Source organism: Lithobates pipiens, unplaced genomic scaffold, assembly GCF_037356315.1.
Source record: "Lithobates pipiens isolate NorthernLeopardFrog02 unplaced genomic scaffold, aLitPip1_a1.2 Scaffold_18, whole genome shotgun sequence".
NCBI classification, from domain to species: domain Eukaryota; kingdom Metazoa; phylum Chordata; class Amphibia; order Anura; family Ranidae; genus Lithobates; species Lithobates pipiens.
This window is the reverse complement of record NW_027507758.1, coordinates 571,051,016-571,071,800: the sequence shown is the minus strand read 5'-3', so window position 1 is coordinate 571,071,800 and position 20,785 is coordinate 571,051,016. Positions and strand designations below refer to the sequence as shown.

At 45.9% G+C, this 20,785-nt stretch overlaps 1 protein-coding gene across 1 annotated transcript in view; it reads left to right on the top strand.

The window, feature by feature from the left end:
* Positions 1 to 1,003: 1,003 nt before the first annotated feature.
* TRAM2 (translocation associated membrane protein 2) overlaps positions 1,004 to 20,785 on the top strand; it is a 71,018-nt gene continuing 51,236 nt past the window's right edge. The window contains exon 1 of the mRNA XM_077489027.1: positions 1,004 to 1,174. Within this exon, the coding sequence (XP_077345153.1) occupies positions 1,058 to 1,174 (117 nt within the window). The 5' untranslated portion in view covers positions 1,004 to 1,057. The remainder of the gene's footprint in view (positions 1,175 to 20,785) is intronic.

Genomic DNA, 20,785 nt, shown 5'->3' with positions numbered 1-20,785 from the left:
GATCAGTGTCAGTGATGATCAGTGAATGATGGTCAGTGAGTGATGATCAGTGTCAGTGATGATCAGTGTCAGTGAGTGATGATCTGTGAATGATGATCAGTGTCAGTGAATGATGATCAGAGTGATGATCAGTGTCAGTGAATGATGATCAGTGTCAGTGATGATCAGTGAATGATGACCAGTGAGTGATAATCAAAGAGTGATGATCAGTGTCAGTGAATGATAATCAGTGAATGGTGAGTGATGATCAGTGAATGATGATCAGTGAATGGTGAGTGATGATCAGTGAATGATGATCAGTGTCAGTGAGTGATGATCAGTGTCAGTGAGTGATGATCAGTGAATGATGATCAGTGTCAGTTATGATCAGTGTCAGTGATGATCAGTGAATGATGATCAGTGTCAGTGAGTGATGATCAGTGTCAGTCATGATCAGTGTCAGTGATGATCAGTGTCAATGTGTGATGATCTGTGAATGATGATCAGTGTCAGTGAATGATGATCAGAGTGATGATCAGTGTCAGTGAATGATGATCAGTGTCAGTGATGATCAGTGAATGATGACCAGTGAGTGATAATCAAAGAGTGATGATCAGTGTCAGTGAATGATGATCAGTGAATGGTGAGTGATGATCAGTGAATGATGATCAGTGAGTGATAATCAGAGAATGATGATCATAGAGTGATGATCAGTGTCAGTTAATGATGATCAATGAATGATGAGTGAAGATCAGTGTCAGTGAATAATGATGAGTGTAACTGAGGAGAAGTGAATGATGATCAGTGAGTGATAATCAGAGAATAATGATCGGAGAGTGATGATCAGTGTCAGTGAATGATGATCAGTGAATGGTGAGTGATGATCAGTGTCAGTGAATGATGATCAGTGAATGGTGATCAGTGAGCGGGTCTGGCTGTCAGAGCGGGGCGGGCAGCAGCGTGTTAAGTGGGCGTGTCTATCCCGGGGAAGGCGTGTGTGTCCCGGGGAAGAGGGGCGGGGCCAGGCTCGGTGGAGCGGTGGAGCGGACAGGGAGGGGGATCGGTCGGCTCTCCGGAGATGGCTTTCAGAAGGAGGAAAACTTACCCCATCTTCAGCCAGGAGTTCGTCATCCACAACCATGCGGACATCGGCTTCTTCTTCATCATCTGCGTCCTCATCGGGCTCATGTTTGAGGTACGAGTCCCCCCCCCCCGCAGAAATTCCATGCACCCCCTCCCCAGCCTGCACTCCTCCGGAGGGAGGGGGGTGTCTGTCTGTTCCTGCACGGGGCGCCCCCCTCCGGCACAATGCGGCGTGTATCTAGATTGCTGATGTGTCCATCCCGCTCCTCTCTGCATTCCAGGCTCATCAGCGCCCCCTGCTGGAGGGGCAGCACTGGCCTGACTGAGTGTCAGCTCTTCTGCCTGCCTCTGATCTCTCTCTGCTGACCTGGCACCTCTGATCACCATCATTACCCCCCCCCCCCCCCCCCCTACCATGTATGTATGTATGTATGTATGTATGTATGTATGTATGTATGTATGTATGTATGTGTAATTACATTTAGAATCAGAGATCAGTGAGGTTTGGCACACACAACCAGATCTGATCTGCCAGATCAGCAAAGGAACATTTTCTGGTAGGAGAGTCTCCTGATCCCATTTACGTTCTATCCACCCATCACTACTGATACAATGTCATCTTTAGAAGTTCTCCATGAGATCCAATCTGATACAAAGTCATCATATATATATATATATATATATATATATATATATATATATATATATATATATGAGAGATATAAAATCTCACAGCCAATCACTCCTCATTGACCTCTTCCCTATCCACATCTACAATCGGGGTTCACATCTGCTGCAGACACGCGTCCGGGATCAGCTGTATTTGTTACGTTATTTTTTGCATTTAAAGGTTTTGACTTTTTAGAATATATATATATATATATATATATATATATATATATATATATATATATATTTTTTTACGCTTTTGTAAATGTGGCAACAATGACCTCGCAGAACGCCGTGGTGCACCATGAGAAATACCCCCCTGGGACGGGCGACTGCACGTAAAACGCTGGAGTAAAATGAAGCATCTGCTTGTGGTTTTGCTTAATGACCTGAGACTGGAGCAGTAAATGTCCCCCATGGAGCCGGGCCTCGTCCGGTCTGAGGCCCGAGGACTGTTCTCACCCCCCCCACCCCCTTGGGTGCCTGGTGTGTCAGGAGAAACTTTCAGATGGCCGGCGGCTGGTTGGTGGTGGTGGGTGGGGGGATTTGTGTGTCTGCTGCCTTCTATCAGACAGGAGATTGTGTCCCTATGCAACCCCAGATTAGACTGGCACAGGAGGCACTGGCGGGGTCTGCCAGTCAATATGTCATTGTAGACTCCAGAATCAGAGGCAAGGAAGTGGTCCGTCTCTTCGTCTCCAGAGGGGGTACATGGAACTCTGGACATTTCCTCTGCCTTCTATCACACAGGAGGTTGTGTCCCTATGCAACCCCCTAGTACAGCCAACCCCCGGCAAGGTCTGACAATCAAAATGTCATTGTAGATATGCAGGTTCTGAGGCAAGTAGGGGCCCAACTCCGGAGAGTCTACAAGGCTGCAAGTAGGGCCCCCTCATCGGTACTTGTGTCTGCTGCCTTCTATCAGACAGGAGATTGTGTCCCTATGCAACTCCAGATTAGATTCTGGCACTGGCGGGGTCTACCAATCAATATGTCATTGTAGACTCCAGGATCAGAGGAAAGCACAGGGTCCGTCTCCAGAGGGTCTAGAATAGAGTTGCCACCTCATCCCTTTAAACCCGAACACATATGAATTACACAGGTTCTGAGGCTAATTTAATACAGATAAGGCACCAAGTGAGTTCAGTTACCAGCTTAATCGGCCTCAGCACCTATGTAATTAATATGTGTTAGGGTTAAAAGGGATGAGGTGGCAACCCTAGTCTAGAAGGCTCCAAGTGCGGGTCCCCCTGGCCCTTGTGTCTGCTTTCTTCTATCTGACAGGAGATTGTGCCCCTATGCAACCCTAGATTAGACTCTGGCACAGGAGGCACTGGCGGGGTTTGCCACTCAGTATGTCATTGTAGATTCCAGGATCAGAGGAAAGCACGGGGTCCATCTCCAAAGGGTCTAGAAGGCTCCAAGTGAGGGTCCCCCTGGCCCTTGTGTCTGCTTTCTTCTATCTGACAGGAGATTGTGCCCCTATGCAACCCTAGATTAGACTCTGGCACAGGAAGCACTGGCGGGGTTTGCCACTCAGTATGTCATTGTAGATTCCAGGATCAGAGGAAAGCATGGGGTCCATCTCCAGAGGGTCTAGAAGGCTCCAAGTAAGGGTCTCCCTGGCCCTTGTGTCTGCTGCCTTCTATCTTACAGGAGATTGTGTCCCTATGCAACTCCCAGCATAGACCATTGTACAACAGACGCTGGTAAGGTCTGCCAATCAACATGTCATGTTGGGCATGTAGGGGCTCCAGGATCCAAGGTAAACAAGTGACCATTGTAGACATGCAGACTCTCCAGGATGGGGCAGATCAGAGGCAAGCAAGGGGTTCATCCCAAGAGGGTCTACAAGGCTCAGTGTGATAGGCAGCCTATCAGACAGGGTTTTGTGTCACTATGCAACCCCAGTATACACCCCAGTACAGCAGACACCGCCAGGGATTGTCATTAAAAATGCCATTGTAGGCATGTGAAGTCTCTAGAACAGGGAATGTAAACATCCCTTGTGACAGTAGTAGGCAGTGACAGGTACTCTTTATGGAGCGATCAGGGGCCTAGAAGACCCTAAACCCCCTCCTCTTGACATTTTGAATACTTTCAAGTGCAGATCAGCATTTTTGAATACTTCATATTTTTTTAAAACTGGCACCTTTAAAATGCCAGTAATCTATGAAGTGATGTCATGACATCGCTTCTGGGTTACAAGAGCCGAGACCCGAACAAAGCATCCGCCGGCTGGCCGATAACCCGAACAAAGCAGATGTGCCGGCTGGTTGCTCAGGCCTCCCGGTGGGAGGGGAGAGCCTGGGAGAGGGGCGGAAGGGGGGGCATCCCCTCCCACTACTTGTAATAACAGCCGAGTGGCTGCTGAGCGCATCGGTTGTTATTACAATAAGGCCGATCGTCTGCTCTAAAGAACGGTATCGGGGTGATGTCTGCAGTTGCAAGCATCACCCCAGTAAAATCCCTTGAAGCAATATCTGGTGCCTTTGTGCCCGGTACTTCAAAAAAGTGAATATTGGCCACCTGTAATCGGTTGATCCCCAGTCTCCATCGGGGTTACAGTGCTTTGTGTGATGGGCACCCTGGGCCTTGCATCTACTGGCGTCTACAAGACAGGGTGTTGCGTTCCTATGCAACCATAGCATAGACCCGAGCACAGAAGACGACAGCAAGGGCTGCCAATCAAACTGGCATTGTAGGCATGCCAAGTCTCCAGGACAGCGTAGATCAAAGACAGGCAAGTGGTCCATCTCTTCATCTCCATTGGGCCTAGGATCTGTGTAATGGGCTTTCTGGACCCTTCATCTGCTGTCATCTATCATGGTATTGTTCCTATGCAATCCCAGAATAGTCTCCAACACAGTAGACATCGGCAAGGTATGCCAGTCATAATGTCGTCGTAGGCATGCAGAGTATCTAGGACTCTGTAGATCAGAGGCAAGTAAGAAGCCTTGTCTCATCATTCATGGAAGGGCTGCAGACTCTGAATGATGGGGACTTTGGGCATTGCAGTTCCTCTAAATCTGAAGAGAATGAATGCTTATGTTTGCATGTCATCAAACATTCTATACAATAAATTTATACAATAAATCAGGTCAGGTGTAAATGCATTTGCAAAAAGATGGACTTCCTTTGGCTACATCTTTTTCTCTGTAAATCGGTACACTCTGATGCTTGGGCCTTTTTTGGCACAGGAGAGGTGGTTATGCAATCGGGGGGGGGGGGGGGGGGGGTTTCAGGAAGGATAAGGGTTGTTGGTGTAAAGCTTGCAGGTAGGCAGGGGCAGATTATGATAGTTACACAACTGGCAGCTACCTGGGGCACTAGACTCCAAGGGAGCCCATGGGGATGCTAAAAAAAAAAAGTTCCACGCTTTACTGCTGTTTATAAAAGTAAATTTTAGCTTTGCTAGTCGTGTGAGGAGGATTGGTATGAGCATTTCTGGGATGGGTAGTGTCAGTGTTGGGGTAACTGGGAGGGATGGTGCCAGAGTTAAGGGTTCAGGGAGAGGAATAGTGTTGGGGTTGGTATTGCAGGATGGGATAGGTTTGGGGTTAGGGGGGAATAGTGGCAGGATTTAGGTTATGGAGAGGGATAGTTATATCGGGTAGGTGTTTAAGGTTATGTGAAGGGATAGTGTTGGGGATACAGGAAGGGATTGTGTCTGTCTCTGAGTTATCGGAAGGGATAAGTGTTGGGGAAATGGAGGGTGGGGGATAGAGTTGGGGCTATGGGGGGGGGGGGGCTGGGCGGTGTGATAGAGTTGGGGATAGTGTCAGGGTTTGGGTTACTGGGAAGGATACTGTCAAGGCTGGCATTGAAATCATAGGAAAGGATGGTGTCAGGGTTGGCATTGGGGTTATGGAGAGGAATAAAGTTGGGTTGAGACTACGGTGAAGGTTAGCGTAAGGTTGGGCTAATGGTGAGGGATAGTGTAAGAGGGGCCTTTGGGTAGGTTATCTCCCTAATGTTGTTCTGACACTAATGCCGTGTACACACGGCCGGACTTTTCGACAGCAAAGACAATTTGATCGTGTGTGGGCTTCATCGGACCTTTGCTGTTGAAAAATCAGACGGACTTTAGGTTTAGAACGTCTTTCAAATCTTTCCGACTGACTCGAGTCCGGTTGAAAAATCCATTCATCTATGCTAGTCCGACGGACGAAAACCAACACTAGGGCAACTATTGGCTACTGGCTATGAACTTCCTTATTCTAGTCCGGTCATACATCATCACGTTCGTATACATCGGACTTTGGTGTGATTGTGTGTGGCCAAGTCCGTTCATTCGGACCGTCCGTTGGAAGTCCGCCAAAAGTCAGTCGGGAAGACCGTCGGACCTAGTCTGCCGGAAAGTCTGGTCGTGTGTACGTGGCATAAGAACTGATGTATCCTCCCTTTTTTTTTTTTTTTTTTTTTTTTTTTCCTTTTGTGCACATCTTGAGAACCCCTGGAACAGTTTACCAAGTGACAGAAGGATAAGCTTATCAGTCTGTCATTTCTTCATAAATGGGAAGGGGCAAGACCAGTAAGTTTTATCTAACTGCAGCAGAGAAAAATCAGGTCTTCTGCCTAACAGTGACCTAGGAAATTGTGTGTGTGTGTGTGTGTGTGTGTGTGTGTGTGTGTGTGCGCTGCTCAGGCTTGGTAGTAATCGATGCTTCCGCAGCTGCTGCTAGAGTACTAACAAGGGGATGGAACCCGTCCTGGTTAGACACTGGGCTTTTTTTTCAGGCGCCTGAAAAATACCTCCCCTGCAGTCCCAGTGTGAAAGCACGAGTGCTTTCACACTGGGACTTTCCGCTGGCAGGAATGAAAAAAAAAATTCCTGCGAGCAGCATCTTTGGAGCGGTGGAGGAGCGATGCCAATTGAAATGAATGGGCACCGCCTTCGGCAGCGGCGCTACACAGGCATATGTAACTTTATTTGGCCACTAGTGGGGGGGGGGGGTGGTTAAATGCGCCCCGCTAGTGACTGAATAGCACAGCTAAAATGACAGTAAAGCGCTGCTAAAACTAGCGTTTTTTTTTTCCGTCAACGCCCGCCCCAGTGTGAAAGGGGTCTTTACTGTAAGGCTTCAAAGAACAATGGGTTGGCCCCTAAAAGTCACACATCCTAGGTGTCCTGGAGTGGAGAGTAGCGTGTCAACCTCAGCCTGGACTCAACCAGGCTACCTGGACACGTTTCACGTGTAAATATCTGAATTGAATGGACATGAATAGAAATCTTCTAAAAAGTGACTGAAAGATTGGATAAGATCAATAGTACTGAGATGAATGAAGAGGGTAAAAACAGTATTTTATGGTTAAAAAAACAAACATGGCAATTGTTTAACACGCAATACAACATAAATGTCATCCAGATTGGGATAGGGTCCAGGATTTTAATTAGGAGCAGGCTGTTGTGATGGGAACCTTCCAATAGGGTATTGTTTTCTGCTTAAAAAATGAACCATGCCGGAAGTCAGCGTATTGGGAGCTCTGAACAGTAATTCTATTTGTGGTTGGGAGGATTTTTTTCGTCCCTGCAAAGCAAATTGGATCACACTTTGTTTGCTACGATTCAGTTTGCTGCCGTACTTTGCATCATGCGTTGAGGTTTGCATACGTTTCCACGTATCTCTATGGCGAGTGGGCCATTGTTGCCTTCGGCCGAAAGGACTCTGGTCTGAAGGCTTTCAGGTGTCTACTGTTTGAGCACGTTGTATTGCCTATCTATCTCTTCTCCATGATGATGAGGAAGATTTTTTATTTTTTTTTTTCATATATTTTTTTTTCTCTTTTAAATGTTTTTATTGAAAAGATAAGGAAGATTTTATAGCATCGATCACCTATTTGAGACCCGTGTTTTGGCCTCCCGAAACCTTCACTCTGACCATAGCTGGTCTAACCCTCTGGATAGGACAAGAATACTTGGCATAAAGGTAGTGGGATCACCATTGTGTGACCTAGTGTGTGAATACACAGCCATTTGAGGTTTAGATCTGCATCCTATGCCCTTTTTTAAAGGGGTCTCCTCCCCTGTGACAGTTCTCCGGCCTTGCAGCCAGTTACTAAGTCCAAGCACTGTGGTATGACTGGTGGAGTGACATCATGGCTTCCTTGACTGGTATCTGAGGGAAGGGGCGGCAAGGTGAGAGGAGGGTTGGCCAGGATGGTTGGGAGGTAGGTGGTGTGCTCTTTGCAATTACAATTGCACTTTACCTTGAATGTGCAAGGTGACCATCTCTACAAAGGGCTAGGCATTCAGTGAATCTGAGCTGTATCACCTCTGCTTCAGGTTAGACATCATTAGATGGCACTGGAGTGATTGCCCGGCAGCAGACACACAAGCTTTGTGCAGGTTGGAATTTCTTGATTTCCAGAGAAGTTCATGAGTCAGCTTCTGCCTCTTTGTGTCTGCTGCATACCCGTCTCGGCACACAGAGGCTGCATTCATGGAGCAGGAGGTATTGTCATGTTAAGTTTAGGGAGAGCATACTGTTGGATCAACGGCCGGGGGAAAGGGTGCCACAAAGATGACCGTTTAAGGAACCAATATTACATCTTGTTTGTAAAAATTGTCTTCACAACCACCGGTGAGATTGAAGTCCGGTGTAGGTTGTTGGGTTATTCCAAGTTAGTCCGCTACACCCAAAAAAGTGTGATGCCTCTATGTATAGTTCCCTACCGTAGTGGCGTCGTACTTGATATGTATTTAAAGCTGAAGTTTAGGTATGGACATTTTTGCTTTGTTCTGTTGGTCCAGCCTGGACCAATGTCGGCTATTCATGTGCCATACCTGAGGTTACGCTAGGGACCCTTTTTCAGAGATATCAGCTAAAGCGGTTAGGAGCTGTACCAAGCTGACTTTCTTAGTGAAAGTCAAGATTTGCATATAATTACAGCCACCCATATTGCTGCATCTCCTGATTCTTTTAGACATGTTTTTTTTTTTTTTATAGATGGCTGTCCTCTTCAGAGCCCTATGAAAAGGATCACTCTTAATTAAAAACAGATCGCCAGCTGTAAAAAAAAAAAAAAATGAGAGAAAATCAATGCAAAGCTTATGGCCGCAGGAGCTGTGAGTTTTGAGTCAATTCACAAAAGAATTAAATGACAGTAAATAAAATGAGGTAAAATTGCGTTTAAACCAGTTTTGAAATTGCAATTCACTAAGAATTGTGCGGTAACGTTTTGATAATGTGGTAATTACCGCATATTTTCATGCAGTACTTTACTGTATTGAGCTGGTTGCTAAGGAGCGGACTGGGAAGCCGTCTGCCATGTCCTTAACAACAGATGACTCATTCACTGTCTGGATTTGCTGCTGACAGCTGAATGTGAAGTAAACATGGCAGCAATTAAAAATTTATACAAAAAAATCGTGCTAAAATTAAAAAAGTCAGGAAAGGGAGGGGGACGAGCGAGCAACATGGGAAGGGGGTATAAGGGGACCCCCAAATCCCGAATGACCCCCCTCGTGAATGAGTAGGGATACTTCTTCACCAGAAAAAGTGTCAAAGAGAAAATTCCTTTTATTTAAATAAGTAAATAAAAGGAAAGCCTTCCTGCCGTTTGTTATAACAGTCAGACGGCTACTTAGCCACATCTGTTGTTGTTACAAGAAAACTGACGATCCTCTCTAAAGAACGGTACCAGGGTGAAGCCTTTAGCTTCCATGAATCACCCCGGTACAACCCCTTAAAGCAATATAGGTAATATTGGTACGTTCGACTGATACCGATACTTTTGAATAATGTGAAAACCTGCCCCCGATAAGTGGCTGCTCTGATAAATGGTCAACCCCTATTTTTTGCTCTCTGTTCTGTTTGTGAATTGGATTCAAGAGCTTACTGCATGGTATTTTGGCGATTTATTTACCGCCACATATATATGCGGTAAATGCCACATAATCTTCCTTTTTTTTTATTTTTATTTTTAGTTATTTTTTACCGCATGCGATAATTTATGCATATATACGTCACGTGACCTATCTGATCATGGGTTCAATGTTTTGCGGGCTTCTAATTAATAATACAGTATATATAAATCCTGCATTATTAATAATAATCATAATAATAATTGCACTTTTTTTTTTTTTTCCCTACAAAAAAGATTTTATTTTTTTGTAAAGGTGAACTCCTCAGTTTTTAAAAGGTTAGTTCACTTTTTACAAAAAACTGCCTATGCAGATAAGGGGCATCTGTAGAAAAAAAGAAAAATAAGCCCTTCGCCTCTGACTGAAGTTAGATAATGCCTTTGCTATAGGTGTAGGCCATTTATGTGCCTCCTAAAGCCCAACTGGAATACTCCCAGGACGTTGCTAAGTGAGGCCTAGTCGTTACTGCTCACCTCCACCATCACAGGAGTGAACCCTCAAACACTGAGCTCAGAGCTACTGCATCAGGAAAGAAAGAGAGCATGTGAGGAGGCCTCATTTAGCAATGTCCTGGGAGCATTCCAGTCAGGCTTCGGGAGGTATTAGATGTAAATGGCCTACACCTATAGCAAGAGCATTTTTCGACTTTAGTCAGAGCTACACAGTTTGTTTGAACCTATAGACACCCCTTACCTGCATAGGCAGTTTATTCTGTCAGCAGGTAAATGGTGAGGCCTGGGTGGAGCAATGTTATGGCGTTCGTTCTTGCTCACGGGTAATCGTTTTTTCCTGACTGGCTCGTAGCACACTTTGTGAACTTGTTTTGTCCTCCTGGACAGACTATAACCTCACAGTTCCCTGGAAGCATAGATTATCTGGAGGTCAGTTTTGATAAACAAGCATGTAGGCCGAGGTGTTGGCTTGACCTCAGTACTGCAGTCACCAAAGTGGTTTCATGCCGGATGTGGTCTAGGGGGGCCTCAAACCACAAATAAACATCTATGTGCTATATAGGGGGTCCCAAGTACAGCCCCTGAAATAAAGGACCGCATAATACTAGGGCTACTGAAAGCAGATTATGGACATGCTACAGTTAGAAACTGGGGACTTCTTATGAGTTTGCTGGAGATCACTGCCATTACAGCCCCTTTACAGATTAGTGCTTCCACATCCTGCTCTGTACAGCCTCTTAAAGGGGAACGTTACCCATAACAACTTGATAAATAATATTCTTTTGCAAGGAACATACATTCAACATTAACCAAAATTAGTGTGTGCTGTAAATTTCCTCCAGCATTGTTCCTGTTTCTTCTTGCTGGAGGCTGCCATTTTGCTAAAGCCCAGAGCCCCTAAGCAGAAGTAAATCCTAAAGCGGAACTAAACCCAATGGACTTAATGGTTTTAAAAAAGTTGGCAATCCTGGCATTCCAGGAATGTAACTGTCACATTTGCTTGTTTCCTCAACCAAACTGTTAAACCATCATATGGCTGGTGTCATAACTGATCACAGCACCATGGCAGTTGCAGATCAAACAGAAGAGGCTGTAGAGGATAGGAGGGTTTAATTCCGCTTAAGGGCTGTCAGCAATTCGGCCTCTACAAATTCAGCAGTGCCTAAAAATGGAGAGCAACGGCGCATGTGCAGAGCAGGGTGAGACCGTGTATTACTGTATTTTAAACAGTATAGGCAATTATTTTTTAATGTTTTACATAGCTATACCTGCAAAAGGGGCCAGCCTGAAGTAATCTAGGAGAACTTAATTTTCTGACTAAAGTTCCACTTTAAATCAGAGCTCCGCCATTTTTATTCTATTTTTTGTTAAGTCAGCAGCTACAAATTACGGCAGCTGCTGCCTTTTTAAAATTAGGACACTTGCCTGTCCATGGCACCCGCGATGTCGGCACCCGAAGCCGATCTGGCCCTCGGCTCTTGGGTGCTGACGCCGCCATCTTCAGTAAGGGAATCGGGGAGTGAAGCCTTGCGGCTTTAATTTCTGGTTCCCTACTGCGCATGCACGACTCGCGCTGCACGTTTCCACTGGTCCCTGCTGTCTTTTGGGACCTGTGTGTCTCAGAGAAGGCAGCGGGAGGGACAGAGAAGATGCCGGAAGTGGCTTAGATACCCACGGGTGGCTCGGGTATCTATGCCCAGAAGTGAGAGCAAAATACCTGTATTAGACCGGTATCTGCTCCCCCCTGAATGGTGCCAAAATGACACCGGAGGTTTTGTGGGGAGCTGTTGTAGCACACCGGGTCCCCCGCCACAATCTTCTGTGGCATCATCGGGAGACCAGTTGTCTGTTCTTGCAGTCAGCCCCATGATGACATGCATGTTCCCACGGTGCATCATTTGGAGAAGTCCGACCCTGTTGATGCGTGTGGTGCATGTGCAGTTAGAATATCTTGGGCCTCCAGGGATGTGTGACATGGTTATACCACGAGGCCACAGGTACTGCATATGTCTTTCTCACCTAGGCGAGAATACAAAGAGCAGGGATGTTTATACAAATATAAATAACATTTTGACTGTAAATGGCGGTTCACACCAACGCAATGTCAGACATTGCATGTGATTCGCACCGCACTGCTGTGCAGATCACATGCAATATATGCGCAAGGCAAATTCAGCCATACAGTTTGTATGGCTGAATTTGCATCGCATTCGGGCCAAAATTGTGCAGCACCATTTTTAATTTTTTTTGTCCGCACCAGAATTAGAAATCCGTTTCCTGTTCATATTCACTGTTCGCACTGTGATATGTGAACTGATCGGGGGTTTTGTTGGCTTTCTATTGACACCTGCAACGGTTTGCATAGGGCAGTGTGAAGTGCCTGCGAGTTCTATACGATGTGGGAACCGACACTGGAATCGTACTGGTGTGACCTGGCATTAAAAGAGGAAGGTGAGAGGACTGGCAAAATAGTGGGATGGGATGTGCTTTCTCAGTGTAATTATGTACTGTGGCTTTTATGTGGTTAGCATATTCTGTGGAGCCAAATTGCAATGGAACCTTTACCAAAATCGCACTACATTAGGTCAAATTGATGTGAATGGGCACTATTGAAAATAAATGTGATTTTTGTGCAACTCAAATTGCATCAGAAATCGTACCAGTGTGGACCAGCAAAAAAGAGGAACTTCACCCTACCTAGGTAAAAATAAATTTAAAATGTTTTCCATATAATAAGAAATGAAACGTAGTTTTTGTACTCCTTGCCCTTTGGCACCGCCATCTTGAAACTCATGTTTGGGGAGATCACGCGCAGACATGTCATGGGTCTGTGCCAGATTCCATATACTACAAAATCGCACAGTATTTGTTGCCCCACTGAATCCCTGTCTCCTGGTATGCAGCAGGTGGCCAACTCTAGGTGGCCAACTCTAGGTGGCCAACTCTAGGTGGCCAACTCTAGGTGGCCAACTCTAGGTGGCCAACTCTAGGTGACAAATTCTAAATCTGCAATATTGGGGCTTTGTTAAACAAGCGATACCCTCTTTAAAAAAGGATTTACAGTGGATTGCTTTTCAGAGACCAGTAGAGCAGCCGCTGTCGTGCATTCAGGAGGTGATACCTCGGCTTCTTGAATGCATGTTTTTGCACCTGGGGATTTTGAATGGGAACACAGTTTGGCTCGCATTTGCACTCTAGCCCTATTCACTTGAATGGAACATGTTTGGTGGCAGTACTGTCTGCCAAACACATCCTGTTGTATTCATTTGGCTGCAGTTTTACCACTGCTGCGTGTACTAACATGACCACAGGTCATGTTAACGTGGCTGGGCAGTTGGCAAAAATAGGGCTCAACCACCTATTTTTGCTGCCCATGTAAAGGCGGTTGTAAGGAAATTTAACATATATTTATTTTTCCTAATAAAAAAAAAAAAAAAAAATGCAATTGTGCAAGGGGATGGAAAGGGGAAGCAGACCAGAGGAAGTTCATTTTGAGGGTGAAGGGCCTCTTTTTTTTTTTTTTTTTTTTTTTTTTTTTTAAAGTTTTATTTCTCTGAGGAAGAGCCATTCTAAAAGATTATAAAAAGAAGGAATGCATCGTACAGATGAAGGTAAAGTGATAGTAAACACATACTGTTTTATTTACATGGCCCCTTCCATTTCTGTATGTGGATGATGACACTAATTATTTTAATAAAAAAAACTCTAATTACCTTTTTCTTAACCGATATACGACTGTCACATGACAGATCTTTCCCAGCCTGTCTGCAGGGAATCACAAGTACGAGGAGCTTCTAGTCCTCTGCTGCCGATCACGTGTTCAAAATAAAATAAAATATAAAAAAGTAAAAGGAAAAAAAAAGATTAAAAACAATCTCTTTTAAATTGTCGTACAAATATATATTTGAAATCAAATCTCTATTTTTGGCAATAACATGGTGTGGTCTAGTGACCACTGGTCACTGGTTCCATGTGGCACGTGCGCAGTACATCCCGGGCACCATCCCACAGAACACCGGCCCTTCAGCCAGTAATAACAAATTCCTCTGGTAACATCCAAAAGGCCTGGCCTAAGAGACAGGCGTGAGAAGTGTGTGGTAGTGCAGTGACCCTCACTCCCAGTGAAGTTACGGCACCCATGGTCTAGATGATGCTGGACGTTCCCCATCCAGGAAATGAGACAGGTTTATCTGTCTGTTGTTTCCAATGCACATTGTGAGACACTCGCAGTGTGCAGTGAAATTGGAGTAATACAGGAGAGGAACCTGTACAAATGTGCAATACTAAAGGGAAGGCCGGAGTTCAGCTCTAAGTCCAAACCAACACAATGTGTGTACCAAGCTTGATGGCGGATGGCAGGGATGTTGGGTAAGCGCCTGCATTCACCGCAGGTGTGAATTTAACCAAATAGGGGGGATGCAAGGTGGGGTTTCCTGTAAATTATAATGGAGCCTTGAAAATTTTCCAGTAAAGCAGTGAAGGTGTCGCCCAAATGTGCAAATATTTGCCTCTTGACTGACTATTAATAACCAGCAATAGCGGCGTACATCATCGTCTGGACATACCAGGTCACGATGGCCGTTTTTGCAGATGGTTGTGATGGGACGTCTAAATTTAATTAACGATCACGTTGTTATTAGACACTACTGATTTGTAGTTTTAATTAATCAACCTGGAATTTTTATTTTTGATATCAATCTAGCAAAAGTACACGCCAAGTAAACCTCAATATTTCTACTTTGACACGGTATGCTTGCCTTGTGGTTGTAATTTTTTCTATGAAACTTTTACCTTCTCTCCTTACTGGCTCCATATTGTTACAGCTATTTTATTGATGGTCATAAAATATGAGCATGTGACAGTAAGTAAAGTGTTCCAATTTCCGCAGGCTTCGGGGGACAGGCCGCTCTTGGGGGTGAGGGGGTTATTTCTGGCAGCCACCTGCATAGGGGGAGCGCTCTAGGGGCCGGCGGCTGGGGGGGCCTCTCTGAGGGATGGCTGCGGGGGGACAGGCTGCTCTGGGGGCCAGCTGCTGGGGGATGGGGCCGGCTGCGGGGGGACAGGGCTGCTCTGACGGGGGATGGGGCCTCACTGGGGGGGGCGGCACTCTAGCGGGGGCAGGGCGCCTCTGCGGGGGCCTCTCTGGCGGCTGACTTTGTGGGATGGGGCCGCTCTGGCGGGGGATAGGGCCTCTCTGGGGGCCGGCACTGATCTGGTGGGGGACGGGGCTGCTCTGGGGGCCAGCTGCGGGGGGATGGGGCCTCTCTGGGGGCCAGCTGCGGGGGGGCGGAGGGGCCGCTATGGCAGCTGACTGTGGGGGACAGGGCCGCTCTGGCAGGGGATGGGGCCTCTCTGGGGGCTGGCTGCGGGGTGTGGGGTCACTCTGGGGGGAACGGGGCCTCTCTGGGGGACAGGGCCACTCTGGGGACTCGCTGGGGAGGGTCCTCTCTGGGGGACGGGGCTGCTTTAGGGGGGATAAAGCCATACTGGGAAGGGGGGCACTCTGGGGATGGCTGCAGGGGATGAGGCCCTATCTGGGGGAATGGGCCCTTTCTGGTAGGGGTCGGCGGGGATGGGGCTGCCCGTGAGGCTGGTGGCACATACGTCATCAGAATGCTCTGGATTTGCAGCTGAAAGTGCGTTGTGCTGTTCGACTCTCTGCAGCATTAATGAGCCACACACCACTGGAGAAGGAAGAGTCTATGACATCACACAACCCATCCCAAAGACACCTGAAGACCCCTTTCACACTGGGGTGTTTTTCAGGCTCCTTTGGGCTAAAAATAGAGCCTGAAAAATGCCTCCCCTGCATCTCCAGTGTTGAAGCCTGAGTGCTTTCACACTGAGACGGTGCGTTTGCAGGACGTTAGAAAAAGTCCTGCAAGCAGCATCTTTCAGGCAGTGTATACACCGCTCCTGCCCATTGAAATGAATGGGCACCGCTGCCGAAGCGCCTGCAAAGCACTTAGGCAGCGGCACTACATGGGCACATTTAACCCTTCGGCAACTAGCGGGGGTTAAAGGACAGTTTTACTGTCAACACCCGCCCGCTCACCCCAGTATGAAAGCAGCCAAAGAAAGATTAGATGAGTGTGTGTGTTGGGAGGAGGGGCACCTAGCTGGAAGCTGCGTTTTCAGGGCCTCATGCACACCGGACGTTCTAAAAACAGCAGCTGTAGAATGTTTGTTTTTTGCAGTACTGTAGTGTTTTATTTTTATTTTTTGCAAAAGCTTATGGCTCAAAAACGCGTTTGTCAGCGTTTTTAAGCTTTTATTAGTTAGGCCTCATGTACACTGTTGCTGGTTAACGGATGTTTAGGAGCAGTTTGGCATTTTTTTTCAGCTGCCCCTGATCTCTCCTCTGTTATCTTATCAGCACATGTACACAGGGTCGTATTATAGTCTTTTCTAGTTGTTTCTAGTAGCTTTTTTTTGGAACGCAAAAAAAAAAAAAATAGGTTCAGACGGATGTTCAGAGGCATTTGAAACTCTCAATGCCCGTAACAGCTTGTAAGCGCACTTAACGTGGTAACACGCGTTTTAGCAGCGTTTCGTTTACAAACGTTGCTTCATTTTAACAAAAAAAAAAACGCTTCTAGACGCAAACGCGGCATGTAAACACGGCTAAACTGATGTTTTTAGACGCCGTTTCTAACTGTCTATTTAACCGCTTTCAGACCGGACCATTTTATTTTTTGCGATATAAACGTAAAAAGACCGCAAATTTTGAAAAAAAAATGATACTTTCTACTTTTTGTTATTAGAAAAATCCAATAAACTCAATTTTAGTCATACATTTAGGCCAAAATGTATTCAGCCACATGTCTTTGGTAAAAAAAAAGTCAATAACTGTATATTTATTGGTTTGCGCAAAAGTTGTCACATCTACAAACTAAGGTACGTTTTCTGGAATTTACGCAGCTTTTAGTTTACGACTGCCTATCTCATTTCTTGAGGTGCTAAAATGGCAGGGCAGTACAAAACCCCCCCAAATGACCCCATTTTGGAAAGTAGACCCCCTAAGGAAATTGATAAGTGGCATGTTGAGCCCATTGAATATTTTATTTTTTTGCTTCAAGCGATTGAATAATGACAAAAAAAAAAAATTTTTTTTTTTTTTACAAAGTTGTCACTAAATGATATATTGCTCACACATGCTATGGGCATATGTGAAATGACACCCCAAAATAAATTCTGCTGCTTCTCCTGAGTACGGGGATACCACATATGTGGGACTTTTTGGGAGCCTAGCCGCGTACGGGGCCCCGAAAACCAAGCACCGCTTTCTAAGGGCGTAAATTTTTGATTTCACTTCTCACTACCTATTACAGTTTTGAAGGCCATAAAATGCCAAGATGGCACAAAACCCCCACAAATGACCCCATTTTAGAAAGTAGACACCCCAAGCTATTTGCTGAGAGGCATGTTGAGTCCATGGAATATTTTATATTTTGCCACAAGTTGCGGGAAAATTACAAACTTTTTTATTTTTATTTATTTTTTTCACAAAGTTATCACTAAATGATATATTGCTCACGCATGCCATGGGCATATGTGAAATGACACCCCAAAATAAATTCTGCTGCTTCTCCTGAGTACGGGGATACCACATATGTGGGACTTTTTGGGAGCCTAGCCGCGTACGGGGCCCCGAAAACCAAGCACCGCCTTCAGGCTTTCTAAGGGCGTTACAGTTTTGAAGGCCATAAAATGCCAAGATGGCACAAACCCCCCCCAAATGACCCCATTTTGCAAAGTAGACACCCCTAAATTTAGGGGTACACTAGTGAGACTAGGTAATAAATGGCGGGTGCCCTGAAACTATAAAAAAATAACTAACCAACCAGCGTCACCTGTAACAGTTATATGGTGATCACTGGTGAAAGGGTTAACTAGGGGGCAATCAGGGGGCTTTATGCGGTAGTATATGGGGGTCCCTGGCGCTATAAAAAGTTGCGGCGAACCTAAATACCTACCTGCCTAACTAGCGTCACCTGTGACACTAATACAGCGATCAGAAAAATGATCGCTTATTAGGCTGGGTTCACACTGGAGCGATGCGGGAACGCCACGAATCCGTGTCGGGTTCCCGCATCGCATGCCTCCCGGCGGCAGTTCACACTGCCCTATGCGAACTGCTGGGAGTGTCAGTGAAATGTTAATGACACCCCCAGATCAGTTCGCATATCGCAGTGCGATCTGCAAACTCGGATCGCATGGTGTGAACACCCATGCGATCCGATTCTGCTGCGGACCAAAAAAAGGTCCCGTGCGAATTTGCAGCGGGTACGGCGGGTGCGGCGCGAATTCAGCCATACTATCTGTATGGCTGAACTCGAATCGCACAGAGATCGGATGTGATTTGCAGTGCGGTGCGAATCACATTCGTTCTCATAAACCGCTGCAATGTGAACCCAGCCTTAGTGACACTGGCGACGGGGGGTGATCACGGGGTTAAACCTTTATTGGGGGGGTTAGGGGGGTACATTAGAACTAAAGGGGGCTAACCCTAACTGCCCTAACAGTTATTACAGTCACAAATGACACCAATGCAAAAAAAAAAATGCAATTGGTGTCACTGTGACTGGGGGGGCAGGGGTAATTGGGGGGGTGATCGGGGGGTGAAGGGGGGGTGTGAGTGTGCCTGGCATGTTCTACTGTGTAGTGTCGTGTTGGTGCAACTCACCGATCCTCTCTCCTCGTTGCCGGAACGAAAAATACCGACACGGAGGAGAGATTACATCACTTCCTCTCCTGTGTTTACATTACAGGAGAGAAAGTGATGTCACGGAGCATTTCTATTCGTCGGAAGCGATCGCGAGGGGGTGGCCATGAATGAATGGCCGCCCCCTCATCCCGGATCGCTCCCAAACGAATACCGACCGCCGCAGGCACCGGGGGGGGGGGCCGATTGGGCCCCCCACCCGCGGGAAGGCAGGGACGTATATATACGCCCATATGCCTGCCCGTGCCATTCTGTCGACGTATATCGTCGTGCGGCGGTCGGCAAGTGGTTAAATCGTTGAGGAGAGGGTAAACTATGTCCTGTGTACATAAAAGCCTTAGAGCATTTTTGCAGCTCTCAAAACCCACTTGTTCTGGGGGAGTTTTTTCCAGCCACAAAACATCCCTGACAAAAAAATAATAATTACGGCCTATGTGTGCATGGACACATAGGAGAACATGCTGGGGAGTTTCCTGGCTGCAGAAAAAAAACGCCTGAGGCCAAAAACGGCAGCTGTAAAAAACGCCCAGTGTGCGCAAGGCCTAAAAATGATCACGTTTTATTGACCATGTAACATTTTTCATGTCAGCTCAGGTGAATTTGCAACTGCTGGATTGCATCAGACTTTTCTGGAAGTCTGTCATGACCGTTATCTGGGACAGAAGACCGTTACCTAATATATCTGCTTTTGGATGATGATATGTTTGCTAATACTTTTTTCTGTTTTGCGTGGGGGGAAAAAGGGGAAGGAAATCTCTGGGTTGATACAGATTGGAGCAATAGAAACATTCTTCCTCATGATACTTTGATTTGCTATGTAATCTATTTTCAAATGCCCTTTTGATAACCTATTTGTAACCTTTTATTAGGCAAACCAAGCAAGTTTTGCTTATATAACCTTTCACGCTTTTTTTATTTTTATTTATTTTTTATTGTTGCCTTTTTTGCCTGCTGTTCTTCGTAGAGCACTATTGTAGACTGGGTATTTTAGTATGTTCTACTTATTTAGAGAAATGACAAAAAGAAACAAAAAGTTGTATCCTTTTTATAATCCATTGCTTTTAATAATTTGCTTTTGTTGAGCAAAAAATTCCACGTTTTTTTTGTTTTGTCTCAAGATTTTTCTTTACTCGCTGTGCAAAAGACACAACAGGAAGTGAGGACTTTTTTTCCTCAGAGAATAGGTGAAGGAACTCCCGCCTTCTGAGTCAGCCTTCATTTCTGTCCCCTACCCACCTCCTGAGCACTGTCCTTTTGGTTCCACTTCCTACCTACCTACCTCCCAGTACCCTTTTAGATAATAAAGAACCAAGTATTATTTTGTGCTGCTAAGTGATTTGCATGAAATTTGTTAATGATAGCAAGAAAGACAGTAATATAGATCCCCTTTGGTAAACAATAGACCCCACCCCTACAACAGCAGACCCCCCAGAAACAATATACCTCTCTCAGAAACAATAGATACCCCCTCCAGCAGCCAGCATCAATAGACCCTCCAGCAGCCAGCAACAATGGACCTCTCCCTCAACAGTAGATCTCTCCCAGCAACAATTGCCTGTCCACCAGCAACAACAGACCCCCATGCAAAAATAGATCCCCACCAAAATAGATTCCCCTAGTAGCTAGCATAAATAGACCCTCCAGCACACCCCAGCACTCCTTTCCATTACATATATTCATTGCTGGAGTTGCCAGAACTGCGTTCCCCCACATTCCAGCTGAAAAAAAGCCCTGAGTACCTGTAATAAAATTCCAGCATAGACAGAAATAAAAATCTGACAAATGTTCCAATCCTTCTATGCCCTATGCAGAATTCTTCAGAAAAAAAAACTTTTTAGATGCCCTAAAGCTAGTAGATTGTCAGTCAAACGATTGCACGAACCTCTGTTTGAAAATTCGCAGTACATTCATTGACAAATATTGTTCACAAGTACTTCAAACCTTACCATAACATTACAGGCACTGTGACATTCCCCCCCCCCCCCCCCCCCCGTCACTGGCCATACTGGG